The sequence below is a fragment of the Lagenorhynchus albirostris genome, chromosome 14, assembly GCF_949774975.1.
Source record: "Lagenorhynchus albirostris chromosome 14, mLagAlb1.1, whole genome shotgun sequence".
Classification (NCBI taxonomy): Eukaryota; Metazoa; Chordata; class Mammalia; order Artiodactyla; family Delphinidae; genus Lagenorhynchus; species Lagenorhynchus albirostris.
The window spans coordinates 65435221-65449213 of NC_083108.1; the positions used below are offsets into that span (position 1 = coordinate 65435221).

General features: G+C 53.6%; 1 protein-coding gene across 2 annotated transcripts; it reads left to right on the top strand.

Annotated features, from left to right (window-relative positions):
• Positions 1-7824: 7824 nt before the first annotated feature.
• Positions 7825-13445, top strand: RNF215 (ring finger protein 215). 2 transcript variants are annotated; one of them, XM_060170577.1, is made up of 9 exons: positions 7825-8186; positions 8443-8586; positions 9070-9141; positions 9222-9307; positions 9730-9886; positions 11846-11965; positions 12043-12186; positions 12429-12531; positions 12621-13445. In XM_060170577.1, the coding sequence occupies exons 1-9, from the start codon at positions 7902-7904 to the stop codon at positions 12641-12643; spliced, it is 1134 nt and encodes a 377-aa protein (XP_060026560.1). In that variant the 5' UTR covers positions 7825-7901; the 3' UTR covers positions 12644-13445. The 2 variants fall into 2 exon arrangements, with proteins under 2 accessions (XP_060026560.1, XP_060026561.1); XM_060170578.1 differs by lacking the exon at positions 9070-9141.
• The last annotated feature ends 548 nt before the right edge of the window (positions 13446-13993 follow it).

Below are 13993 nucleotides of genomic sequence, written 5' to 3' on the forward strand. Positions count from 1 at the left end.
AGTGCCTTTGTAGGTTGAAGGGACACACGTGGATCTCTCTTGGGGAGAGGGCTATATCTAGGGGAGGGGGCAGGATAAGGAGCCCTCTTTGCAGGCCCCTTGGGTTCCAGCTGCAGCCCTGCCTAGTTGCCCAGAATACAGGATGGCAACCTGTCTATTACCTCACGGTTTTTTCTCCCTCCTGCTTCCCCCACTGACCCTCCACCCCCCACCGCCAAATAAGGAGGCCAGAAGTGTTCAGGCACTTCCATCTAGGAGGTGGCAGCCTGAGTTCCCGATGACTTCTGCTGCAGCTTCTTGATACCCTGCTCTTGCCTCTCCCCCTGCACTGATGTTGTGAAAGCAGAGGCAGCAGACCTGGACCTGGAGCCAGGAGACCTGCGGCCAAACCCTAGCTCCTCCGGTGGCAAAGTCACCTACCTGCCTTCTCTGGGTGCCTGTCACCTGGGGAGAAAAATAATCCTTGCCTCTCTCCCAGGGCTGCTGTGAGATTTCCAAGCGAAATAATGGCTGGAAAAGTGGTGGGTGCACAAATGGGAGGGATTATCAGTACTATAATCTATTATGTGTTATTTCTGAAGGTACAACAGAACATGAGAAACCAAGCCCGCCTGGCTCCTCCCCAGGAGCCCACTTCCTCCTCACTTCCGCAGTCTACCCTGGCTTTGCAAAGACACAAATCCTCTCCCTGCCCCACTTCCCACACCCGAACCCCCCTAATTAAGTCCTTTACCTTCCCGGGTATCATTGTCTAATCCCTAAGCCCTTTCTCACCAGTCTCCAGTTCTCTCCAGGAGTCAAATCCCTTTAGAGTGAGGTGGCCCACTTAGCTGTGAACCAAGAGGCTGGGGGCAGGGAGCAGGCATTTCAGGGCTCCTGGAGGGGAGGGGTGAGGAGGAGAAGGGAGGGGAGGGCAGGAGGGGTGCTGGAGACTCTGCCCTGGCTCTGCCACTAACTGGCACAAGCCTGGAGGCTTCCCCTGGGAGGAGTGGGTTGTCATTTCTACCCACACGCAAGACAGAATCCAGATTCTACAGCCAGACTTTTCATTCCCGGCCAGTGCCTTTGAGAAGCAGGACAGCTCAGGGTGAGCCCACCGACTCTGCAGCCAGACCACCTGCATTCAGGTCCAGGGTCCATCACTTACTGGGGTTACTTGACCTCCGTGCCTCAATTTCCCTTCCATCAGATGGCAATGACAATCTTACTACCTCATGCGGTGGTGATGGGATTAAATGAGCTAGTTCAAGCAATTCGCTTGAACAGTACCTGGAACATAGTACATGTATCAGCTGTTTTACTTGAACTTCCTGCTTCTTCCCCCAGATATTTTTGCCATTCAGGTCTTAAACCTCACTACACTGCTCTTGGACAGTCCTTCTTTCCCTGGCACTGAAGCTGAAGCAGCCCCCAGCCCTGGTCACTCTCTAATGCTATTTTTATCTCCTTCAGGTGGCACTTACCATGGTCTGAAATACATGGTTATGGTTGACCATCTATTCTCAAGGGCAGGAGCCATTGCTGGTCATAGTCATGGCTACATGCCCAGTGCCTAGAACCCCGCAGGTGGTCAACATCCATTTGTGGGCATGACCCAACACTCACTCTGTCCCCTTAGGACTGGATCCTGACCACCCTGACACACCTTCTACTCTGAAGCCCCTCCCCTTGCCACACCACATTTACATTCCTTATCTGCACCTGCCCTGTATGATCTCAGGTGGGTCAGCACCCCTCGCTGGGTGTCTGGGTGAGTACAGGGAGGTGATGATGAAACCAGGCAACCAAGGGACAGTCTAAGATTTTTCTAAGATGATTTCTTATCTGTTCTGGGGCTTGTGCCTATAAGGTGAAGAGATCTCAGGGACCTCTGAGTTCTGAAAATACAGTCCTCCCACCAGCCTAGCCCTCTGTTGCTACAACTGGGCTTGAAGTCCCTGTCAACTGAAAAAAAAAAACACAATCTACAAATTATGTTTTATTCGGTGGCCAAATCTGAGGACTTAAACCCGGGACACATCATCTCAGATAATTCTGAGAAACTGTTCCGAAGAGGAAGGTGGGGAAGCAAGGATACAGAGGAGTTTTTGCAACAAAGACCAGGTAGTCAGAACATCAAAAGATTCCTGTTAAGATAAGAAAATCAGATATCTTAAGTTAAGGAATGTGGCACTTTTCTGTGTATGGGAAGAGTCTGGGCTCACTGAAATCATTTCTTTGATATGCACCTCAGCTACATGGGGCCAGCATCCTTTGTTTTCTCATCCTGAGTTCCCTCAGGGCTCACTGGTGGAGTGGCTATAATGTGGTAGCTCGATGGCTGCGACATCCTTTGTTTACTGATATGGCAGGCAGCCTTTTTAGTTCACACCCCCATGGGTGGTACATTCCTGTGAGCAAGGCATTGCCTTCCTCAAGGCCCCTTTGTAAAAACAGCAGAGACCAACTTTGGGCCCCAGTGTGGCCCCATTCCCTGGAGACTAGCCTGCTACCTGGTGGCAGCTCAATCACATTGGCGCTCCTCCATCACAGGGGCTGAGGTTCGTGCTCACTGGAGCAGACCTGTATTCTGAACATGGATTTGCCTTCCCTGCCCTTCATCCTTCTGCCAGCACCACCATCCGTGGACTCATGGGATGCTTGACCATTTTATGCACAGCCTGGAATCACAATGAAGAATTAGTTTCACAGCAGAGGAAGAGCAGCCCTGGGCTCGTGCCAGCCTCACCACGTATCACATTCCTGGTACCAAGTCTAAACCATTTCCCTGCCCCTGCCCCATTAGTGCTTGGGGTAAGGCACCCCATGTCTCACACTTTCATTAACGGCTTCATTTCTTTCTCTGTCCCCTTGCAACTTTAGGGGGGATGAGGAAAGATGGGGGATGGGGGGCCTCCTCCACACAGTTCACAGCCCAGCCCAGAGCCAGGAAACCTTGTATTCCAAGACACAAGCCACTTGGGATCACAGCATGCCTGGTGAAAAGACCCACCCCCCCAAACTTTTAGTCCAACTCCCAGTTGCGGACACAGGCCAAGAAAAGGGAAGCGGCTTGCCTGGAGGCACAGGCTGAGAAACTGATGGCTCTGTCCCTACCAGCTCCCTACCCTGCCCCAGAAGTGAAGCAAGCCAGGATTTGGGGGTTTGGCTCCTCTGGAGGGGTCTGCAGGGCTGAGCATCCTGTCCATCCATCCCTGAGAGTAGAGTGGCCTGAGGGTCAGCACCAGGCCCCGTGACCCACCTCCTCCCCCAGCTGGGATCCCTTCTGGGATCCCTTCCTCCCCTGTGGTCTCTTGTCTTTATTTTTTAATTTATTAATTTTTAATAAATTTATTTATCTATTTTTGGCTGCATTGGGTCTTTGTTGCTGCATGCAGGCTTTCTCTAGTTGCAGTGAGCAGGGGCTACTCTTCGTTGTGGTGCACGGCTTCTCATTTAGGTGGCTTCTCTTGCTGAGGAGCACGGGCTCTAGGCACGCGGGCTTCAGTAGTTGTAGCATGCGGACTCAGTAGTTGTGGCTCGCACGCTCTAGAGTGCAGGGTCAGTAGTTGCGGCGCACAGGGAAAGCCCGCATGTGGCAACAAAGACCCAACGCGGCCAAAAATAAAAATAAAAAATAATAATAAATTTAAAAAAAAAGAAATGGAAAAAAATTGTGATGATAACTCTTAGGATTTACTCTGAACAACTTTCATATATAATATTCAACAGTGTTAATTCTATTTATCATGTTGTACGTTATATCCCTAGTACTTATTTATCTTATAACTGGAAGGTTTTTTTTTGTTTATTTTTTTGCGGTACGCGGGCCTCTCACTTCTGTGGCCTCTCCCACTGCGGAGCACAGGCTCTGGACGCGCAGGCTCAGCAGCCATGCCTCACAGGCCCAGCCACTCCGCGGCATGTGGGACGCGGGATCCTCCCGGACCGGGGCACGAACCCATGTCCCCTGCATCGGCAGGCGGACTCCCAACCACTGCACCACCAAGGAAGCCCTATAACTGGAAGTTTGTAGTACCTTTTGACTGCCTTTATCCAATTCCCCCTCCCCCAGGAGAGATTTCTTACTACATAAAAGCAGATTATAAAGGAAAATATTGAAAAAAATTCATCCACAATAAAAAATGAAAAACTCTGTTAACCCAAACATTGTAATAAAGCGGCAGGGAAAGCCACCAAATGAGAAAAGGTATTTGCAACCAAATGATTCATATGCAGAATATACAAATACATAGATATGGGCACAAGATACAAATAGGCATTTGCCAAAAGAGGAAACAAGAATGGTCAATAAATATGAAAAGATGCTCAACCTAATCATTAATCAGAGAGATACAAATTAAGGTCTTATGAGAGATCAACTGGCAAAAATTTGAAGTCTGACAATGGCCAAGTGCTGGTAGGAATGTGGACCTGTACACTGCTGATGGGCGTACAGCCTGGTTGTGCTGGTACAGGACAGCCACGCTGGTAATAATTGTACATCAAATAAAACTGAAGATGCACACTCTCAGGAATTCCACTCCTGGGTATACTGTGCACTCTAGAATAGTGGTTCTCAACACAGACTGAACATTAGAATCATTTAAGGATCTTCTAAAAACTACTGATGCCCAACCTCTACTCCAAATCAACTGAATTGTTATCTCTGGAGGTGGGGCCTTTGTTGTTGGAAATGCTAAAAAGCTTGCACACCAGGTGACTCTGCTGGCTGAGAACCATTCCCTGGGCATGTGCAGAACATCCCTATTTGAATAGTAAAAGACTGAAAACAGCCCGACTCACAATCACTAAAGAGATAAATCGTGATATCTTCATGTGTAGCATACAATGCAATAGAGAAAAATGAATGGACTAGGTATGTGTATCACCATGGATAATTCTAACAGAATGCTTAGCTCAAAAAGCAAGTCTCCAAATAATACATGCTATTTAAGTTCAAAAAAATCGACTTTAGGTCAACATACAAAAATCAGTTGTGTTTCCATACACCAGCAATGAATAATCCTAAAAGGAAATTAAGACAACAATTCTATTTACAATAGTATTCAAAAGAATAAAAATATCTGGGAGAGACTTCCCTGGCAGTCCAGTGGTCAAGACGCCGGGCATGGGTTCCATCCCAGGTTGGGGAACTAAGATTCCCCCGTGCTGCGCAGCGCAGCCAAAACAAAAAGAATTACCATCTGATCCACTTCTGGGTATATCCAAAAGAATTGAAGGCAGGGACTCAAACAAGTGTTTGTACACCAGCATTCATAGCAGCATTATTCACAATAGCCAAAATATGAAAACAACTGTTACTGAACCAGGTTCGTTTTGCCCGTTGCACAAGCCGAAACGCTGGGACACTGAGGTTTGCAGCAAAGAAAGGGTTTATTCATAAGACAGCCAAGTGAGGAGATAGGAGTCTGCCTCCCTGAAGGCAAGGGGCTCCAGGGTATTTATGGGATGAAGATAAAGCAAGCAGGGCGGTCTGAGGCATGGGGAGTGTGGGGAGTGTAGGGAAAGGCGATTGGAAAAAGGGGTGGTAATCTTCATTCTGCACAGGCGTAACTGAACTACAGGTCTCTGCACGTTCACAGCACAATCTGAGGGTGGAATTTTGGCCTTCTGACATCAAAAGGTCACCAAGCAGGCACTTGAGCATGCCCAGTTGGAGGGTCAGTGGTCCTATCCAGTCTTAACCAGCTCACCTCGAACTAGGCACAGCTGACTCTAAGTTTCTGGAAAACAACTCGGGCAAATCTTATTGTTTAGGCCACTGCTGCTTGGAGAACATGCATCTTAAAATGACCTTGATTAGTGAAGGCAGGTGAAATGGATTTGACTCATTACCCACAGTTTTGCAACCAAAATGTCCATCAGTGGATAAATGGGTAAACAAATTTTGATATGTCCATAAGCTGGAATATTATTTAGTCATAAATAGGAATGAGGTGCCGACATCCATGACAACATGGATGAATCTTGAAAACATTATGCTAAGTGAAAGTAGCCATACACAAAAGGCCATGTATTATTGTATGATGTGTCCAGAATAGGTAAATCCATAGAGATGGAAAGCAGATCGGTGGCTGAGGAGAAGGGGAAATAACAAATGACTGCTTCACAGGTACGGAGTTTCCTTCTGGGGTGACGAAAATGTTTGGGAACTGGATAGAGGTGCTGGTTGCCCAGCGTTGTGAATGTACTCAATACCACTGATTTTCTGACTTTAAAATGATTCATTTTATGTTGTGTGAAACTCACCTCAATAGCAAAAGAAACCGGAGGACTGTCTGTACTTTTAATGAATGCATTCACTTGTAACAAAACTCTAAAAATATCAGGCAAATGAGAAACACAAAGTTCAGTTCACCAGTGTGGGATGTAATTGGGGAGGGACACCCTCCCTAGCGGTCTCGGCAGATTCTTAACCACTATGCCACCAGGGAAGTCCTCCATTTCTTTAATTTTGTATCTATCTGAGACGATGGATGTTCACTAAACTTATGATAATTTCATAATGTACGTAAGTCAAATCATGATGCTGTAGCCCTTTAAACTTATACAGTGCTGTATGTCAATTATATCTCCATAAAGTTGTAAGAAAAAAAAATCTCTCTTGACCTTGAAGTAACCAAGATATTCTCCTATGTTTTTTTTCTAAAAATGTTTAGGGTATTACTTTTCATATTTAGGTCTTTAATCCACATGGAATTGATTGTGTATGATGTGCAGTAGGAGTCTAATACCATTTATTTTCCTTATGGTAACCCATTCCCTTAGCACAATTTATCAAACAGTCCATCCTACTGCCTCCTCCCCTCTCCTCAAATGCAACGCTTCTTCGTACACAGCCATGCTTTTGTGTGCGGGTCAGTTTCTGGCTTCTGCGTTTGATGCCCTATTTGTCTGACTTCAGGCTGGTATCAGACTGTCTTATTCTCTCCATCTTATTCTTCAGGAGCATCTTGATAGTTCAACGTTGGTGGTTATACAAGTGTTCCCTGTAAAATTCTGTCCATTTTTATGCATGCTTGAAATTTTTCATAATAAAATATTGGGGGAAAGAGTGTCATGGCTCCTCAGGCCTTTGCCCTTTTATCACGATACAATTTTTTTTTAAGTTTTCAGACTGAGCCAGCTCCCAGCAGCAGCAACCCCTGGGAGAGAAGGATGAATTTTAGGACCGTCCATGGAACTTTCACATTCCAGTGGGCATCAGACATGACTTGTTGGGGGTGAGGCAGTGCTGGTCTTCTATCGTGCCCGTTTCAAGGCCTGAAGACCCAGCCTCTGGGCCCCACTGTGGAACTGTGTTAGCTGGGGGTCCCTGGCCCCTCTCTCTGCCCCTCCAGGACCCTTGCCTCAATCTCGCCCCTCCCCACCCCCGAAACACCTGTCAGGCCAGTCTCTGGAGTTCAGTCTGGTGGAGAAATGGAGAACCAGGCCAACCGTGTGACCATCAGGCGGCTCCAGAGCAAGGGCTAGCGTCCAGACCCCCAGAAGTTCCTCGTTGCTGCCCTTCTGGGGCCCCGATCGTGCCTCCGGCTCCCCAGGTCGCCAACTATCTTCCAACTATCTCCGTCGGTCTCCCTTCCTCTGGTCTCCGCCATCTGACAACCAAAAGCTGGGAGCGCCTCCTCTGACTTCCCACCTCTGCTAGTTGACCTGGGCTCCGCCCGGCTGCAGCCCCGCTGACCACCGGCGCCTGTGTTCTCCACGGCCACCAGGGGGCGCGCGCGGCCGGGTCTGGGCGCGGGAGCCGCCGCGAGCCCACCCCGCCTCCCGGCGCTCCTCCCCGTCCGGCCACGCCCCCGCCCCCGCCCCTCCCGGCGTCCCGCCCCGTCCGGCTGCGGCCTGGCTCCCTCCGCTTCCCCACGCTCCCAGGACCCCTGGCGCTCCTGTGTCCGGCCATGGGACCCGCTGCTCGCCCCACGCCGAGGTCGCCGCCGCCGCCTCCTCCGCCGCCGCCGTCGCCACTGCTGCTGCTGTTGCCCCTGCTGCCATTCTGGCTGGGCCTGGCGGGGCCCGGGGCCGCGGCGGACGGCAGCGAGCCCACTGCTGGGGCGGGGCGGGGGGCGGCCCGCGCCGTGCGGGTGGACGTGAGGCTGCCGCGGGAGGACGCTCTGTTGCTGGAGGGCGTCAGGATTGGCCCCGAGGCCGACCCGGCGCTCCCTCTAGGTGGCCGTCTGCTGCTGGTGAGCGCCGCTGAGCCATATGGCCCCCGCCCCGCCGTAGACCCTGCACCCAGATCCAGCCTTCATCCTGGACCAAGCCCTGTCAGCCCAGCGCCCCTTCCCCAGGCTGCCCAGGTCCCCAGCATTCCGGCTTCCAGAACCTGAGATCAGATGCCCTCCCCTCCAGACTCATTCCCAAACCCTGGCCTTGCATCGCTTGTGTGACCGATCCCCCTTCCTCCCCCTCCTCCTTCTACCATGGCCCCTTGCCCCACAGATGGACATCGTGGATGCTGAGCAGGAGGTGCCCGTAGAAGGCTGGATTGCAGTGGCATACGTGGGCAAGGAGCAGGAGGCCCAGGTTCACCAGGAGAGTCAGGACAGCGGCCCACAGGCCTATCCTAAGGCTCTGGTTCAGCAGGTGCAGGGGGTGTATGTGGAAAGGGGGCTGGAGGAAGGGTTTTCAAGGCAACTGCTAGAGCCAGACTACCAGGTGGGCCCCTAAGGAGCTTCCAGAGAAGCCCTGGGCCTGGCTGGGGCAAGGGACCCCAGGGGTAGACTGGAGTCAGTGTGGTTGGCAGCAGAGAGGTGGGAGGAGGCTAGAGAGAGTCAGGAAGCTCAACCAGACTCTGAGAGTATACAGTGGGGAGTTCCTGCTGGGGGTCGGTGGGCAAGCCTGCCCTGCTTGGACCAGGGAAAGCACAGTATTATTTGGGTCCCACAGAGCATCTGGGGGGAAGGTGAGAGGAATAAGGGTTTTTGCCCTTGATCTCAGGGAGCTTATAGCTGATCTGTCCAGAGGAAATGCTAACCGCAGAGCCAGGAGCTGAGAACAACTATGACCACAGGTGGTGAGACAGGTGTGTGGGCAGGGTGTGTGCTAGCCTCTGCCTCTGTCCTGCAGATGCGGAGGGCGCTCTTCCTGGGAGCCTCTGCCTTGCTTCTCCTCATCTTGAACCACAACGTGGTCCGAGAGGTAAACCGGATCAGGCTTTTGGGGCACATAGGCTGGGGAATGGGTGACCCGGCCTGGCTGACCTCCCTGTCCCCCTACAGCTGGACATATCCCAACTTCTGCTCAGGCCAGTGATTGTCCTCCATTATTCTTCCAATGTCACCAAGCTGTTGGAGGCACTGCTGCAGTGAGTTGGGGTTTGGGCTCAAAGGACTGGGCTTGGGTGCTAGGGTCCTTGGCTTTGTCGTGGGCTCAGGGGTCCTGGGACCACGGCCTTCCCTGTTAGTCTGAGACTGTAGCCTCCTAGTCTGAAAAACGGGTGAGAGGACTAGAAGGAGATGATTCTATGGGCTCTATAGGTGGAGGTGATTGGCTCCAGCAAGGAGGAAGCCAGATTCCTGATTGACTCTTCCCTGTGCTTGAGAGCCTCCTTGGCCGGCTGTTATGAGAACTAGAAAAACCACTGGCTGGGAAAGGCGTGGGGGCCAAAGCAGAAGGGCTGTGGGGTGATACTCAGGGGTATCCTTTTCCCACAAGGCTGGGGTGAGTGGGTCCGGGCCTCTCCTCGCAAGAGCCCTTCTGTCTGGCCCCTTTGGCCTCCCCTCTCAGGAGGACCCAGGCCACAGCTGAGATCACCAGCGGAGAGTCCCTGTCGGCCAACATCGAGTGGAAGCTGACCCTGTGGACCACCTGTGGCCTCTCCAAGGACAGCTACGGAGGATGGCAGGACTTGGTGTGCCTGGGAGGCAGTCGGGCCCAGGAGCAGGTGAGTGCCTGGAGAGAGGAGCGCTCCAGGCCAGCCACACCCTCGGCCCACCCAGAACTCACTGGCTGCTCCAAAGCACAGAGCTCCAGGTTCTGCCCCAGAGAGCTTACAGTGTAAAGGTCGTGCGAGTCCTGCCACATGTCAGCCTGGCTCAGCATGGCAGGGGGTATGAGGACAGGGCAGCTCCAGCCCTGGGCTCATGCGGCCCTATCACGGGAGGAACTAGGCCAGAGACACTGCCACCTGTCGGGGTGATTACTGAGCTGGTGAGGGGCATGGCCCTCCAGGCATGGTGAAGGCGCCTGAGCTCAGCCTAGGGGCTTCGGGAGAGCTTCCTGAGCAGGTGTCACCATCCCTCCATGGACGAAAGGGGACGCGGACACAAGCCAGGGGGCGAGGGTGGGACAGAGTGTGAAGCTGGGGCTCACAGACCCCTCTTGGCAGTGGCCCCCAGAGTGCTTCCACCCTGAACCAAAGCAACATCTTATGACCCTAACAACACCCAACCTTGCCCATCAAATCATTTCTCAGCCCCTCTCCCACCACGTGTTGGCAGTTGAACTTCAGCATTGGCTGGGGAAGAACATGGTGGCAGAAAAGTTTTTTTTTTTTTTTTTTTTTGCTGTACGCGGGCCTCTCACTGTTGTGGCCTCTCCCGTTGCGGAGCACAGGCTCCGGACGCGCAGGCCCAGCGGCCGTGGCTCACGGGCCCAGCCGCTCTGCGGCACGTGGGATCTTCCCGGACCGGGGCACGAACCCATGTCCCCTGCATCGGGAGGCGGACTCTCAACCACTGCGCCTCCAGGGAAGCCCAAGGCAGAAAACTTTTAAACGAATGCATTTATTAGTTGTGACACGTCCGCAGGCCCGTGTGCTGGTGGGTTAGCGGCTGGGTCTTGTTTCCTCCGCTGTGTCACCTCCTGAGCCAGCTCTTGAGTGGTCACAGCCTGTCTGCCGCACTGGATTTGGTGGCAGTTCAGTCTAGGTCAGTGTGTCCCCCTGGGGGCCTCTCAAAGGCGAAGTGAGGTACCTCAGACGTGGTTCCCTCCCACCAGCGGGAGCTGGAGGACCGCTGAGGGCAGAGTGGGTATGAGGAGGGTGGCAGGGGAGGTGAGGGGGGAACATTTGCCTGGCAGGGTTGGTCAAGGAGAGCTTCCAGAGCAAGAGGTGTCCAAAGCCATAAGCCAAGGGAGGGAGCGTGGAAGAAGAGCATTAGTTCCCAAGACCTGGAACAGTGTGGAAAGGCACAGACGTGGGAGGGGCAAGGAGCATGGGATGGGGGAGGGGGGAGGCGTGGAGATCAAGGGCCTTGAGGGCCCCCGGTAGAAGAGTTTGGGTTTCCTCCTGAGGATGGGGAATGCGGAGGAGGTGGGAGGGGAGCATCAGAGGGAAGGGTCAAGTAGGGGTGCTGTGTAATCGGGTTTGCAGGTGAGATCCCTGTGACTGTGGGTGGGACCTGGGCGGGTGAGGCCTGAGCAGGGCACCTGAAGAGCAGCAGAGTGGGGAGGAGAGGAGGGGCGTGCGGGGCCTCTAGGGAGTGAGGAGACAGGGCCTAGGGACTAGCGCCCTCTCAGGCTGTGAATGCTCAGCCTGGATGGGCGTGGGTGGGTGGGTGATGGCAGCCAGGAAAGCAGACCAGGAGGAGTGCTGGGTAGGGATGGGGGTCCTGGGCTGGGGAGTCTGTGAGGCTGCCAGTAAGTAGATGCTTCTGTGAGTGCACAAACACCAGGTTTGTTGCCCAGGATTGGCCTGGGCTGAGCACTGATGTAGGGTGAATCTGGGGCAGCCCCTGAGAGAGCACGGGGCAGGGGCGGGGGACAGCAGCTTCAGAAGAGGAAGCCTGGCGCCTCCGGGGTCATGGTGCCCATGGACCTCATCTGCCTGGTCCTTGGGGTGGATTTACTGGGTAAAGAGGGTGGGGTGGCTCCAGTGCCCCTGACACCCTGCTCTTCTCCCCAGAAGCCCCTGCAACAGCTGTGGAACACCATCCTGCTGGTGGCCATGCTCCTGTGCACAGGCCTCGTGGTCCAAGCTCAGCGGCAGGCATCCCGGCAGAGCCAGCGGGAGCCCCGAGGCCAGGTGGGAGCCAGCCCTCGGGGGCCCTCGGGAGCCCTGGTGTCCCCAGCCCTCGGGAACTGTGTGCCCTTACCCCACAGGTGGACCTGCTCAAGCGCCAGGTGGTGCAGAGGCTGGCGTCCCTCAAGACCCGGCGTTGCCGGCTGGGCCGGGCGGCACTGGACCCCCCGGAGCCTGGTGCTGAGACCTGCGCCGTGTGTCTGGACTATTTCTGCAACAAGCAAGTTAGTGCCCTGGGCAGAGGCCAGCCTTTGGCTGACACGTGATGCCCGCTACCCTGCTCCCAAGAGACCTGAGAAGTATCCCAACCAGGCCTTCACCCAGCCCCTCCAGAGCTATGGAAAGCAGCATGGGGGTGGGGCAGGTCACAGGGGTTTCAGTTCCCCAGCTCAGGTGTGGGCGTGGGGCCTGCTACCCCCACTGGAGGCCTATGCCTGTGGCCTGAGCCATCTCCTCGACCCTGCAGTGGCTCCGGGTGCTGCCCTGTAAGCATGAGTTTCACCGAGACTGTGTGGACCCCTGGCTGATGATCCAGCAGACCTGCCCGCTGTGCAAATTCAACGTCCTGGGTGAGCACCAAGGGTGGGGGCCCTTGACCATCTCCACCTGGTTCCCACCTGACACCTCCCTCCCTGATATTTTTTCTCCTCTCCTGCAGGGAACCGCTACTCAGATGATTAGCTGCCCCAGCTGGATCTCTGCATGTGGGATCTCTGCATCCCTCCATCTGCATCCTGGCCCTGGGCCCTGGGTGCCTGAAACAAGACGGCAGGGGGAACAGGACAGAAAACCCTATGGGTGGAAGGAGGGATAGGGGCCTCCCCTGCTGAGGGGCAAGGTGCCCACCACATCCACACTGGGATGGAGGGACCACAGCCCCCAGGCTGAGGATGCAGGGCCCAGACCCAGCAGGAAGAGAGGCTGCTTTGGGGCCTTTCTCTGCCATCCTGGGGTGTGCCTGCCTTCCACTCAGACAGCTCCCAGGACTCTGGCCAGGGACCTGGGGAAGAAGGTGTGGGCAGTGCTGCTGTTCCCAGGGCTCTGGGAGCTCTCTGACCTGCCTGTCAGGGCATCCCTGGGGCCTGAGGCTGCAGTGGCCAGGTTTTGTGCTTATTTATTGGGGGTGGGTTGGGAGAGGAGCTATCTGGCCTTGGGGGCACTCTAACCTGACCATGTTCCATGACACATCTTGAAGGCTATGATGTTAAACCTAGCAGCCCTTCCATTGCCTGCTAACCCTCGGTCCTTGGGTACCGGCAGCTGCAGGTCCCATGGCCTGTCCAGCTGGGCTCCCTTCTGGGGCCTGGCTGGGACCAGAGGCCTTAGAAACCATCTAGTCCTGTGCTTCTCCGTGGGGTTACAGGTTGCTGACCAGGATACTTGAAGCCACAGGATAAATGTGGTACATCTTACAGGGGCATCCGTTTTTTTAGATTTGGGGTACGGGAGATTTAATATTAAACATGGATATATTTTAACATAAGATGTAAAATTTGTGTGGATGTTTTAAGATAAACAAGTTGCCCTGGAGTCTACTGCCCATGGGAGGCAGATTCTAAAATGGCCCCCAACATTCCCCCAGCCCTCATGGACACGCCTTATGTGATCCTGGCACTATGACGCTGATGGATTTTACTCCCATGATTAGGTTGCTTTATGGCACAGTTGACCTTAATATGGGAAAGCATCCAAGTGGGCCTGACCTAACCATGTGAGCCCATTAAAAGTAGAGTTTTCTCCAGCTGGTGGAAGGAGAGGAATTCAGAAATTTGAACCATGGAGGGGATTCAATGCCTGAGAAATTCTCTGTTGCCGACTTGAAGATGGAGGGGCCATGTGGCAAGAAGCTGGATGGCCTCTCAGAGCCCAGAGTAGCCCCGACAGCGACCAGCAAGGAAATGGACATCAGTTCGACAGCTGCAAGAACCAGAATTCTGCCCACAATCAGAATGAGCCTGGATTCTGCCCCACACCCTTGCAAAAGAAAGGCAGATGCTTTTTTTATTTTATTTATTTTTTATTTTTGGCTGC

Coding starts and splice junctions, on each gene's coding strand:
- RNF215 (XM_060170577.1), top strand. CDS start 7,902: ATGGGACCCGCTGCTCGCCCCACGCCGAGGTCGCCGCCGCCGCCTCCT. Junction 9,142..9,221: donor ACCACAACGTGGTCCGAGAG/GTAAACCGGATC, acceptor GTCCCCCTACAG/CTGGACATATCCCAACTTCT. Junction 12,187..12,428: donor ACTATTTCTGCAACAAGCAA/GTTAGTGCCCTG, acceptor TCGACCCTGCAG/TGGCTCCGGGTGCTGCCCTG.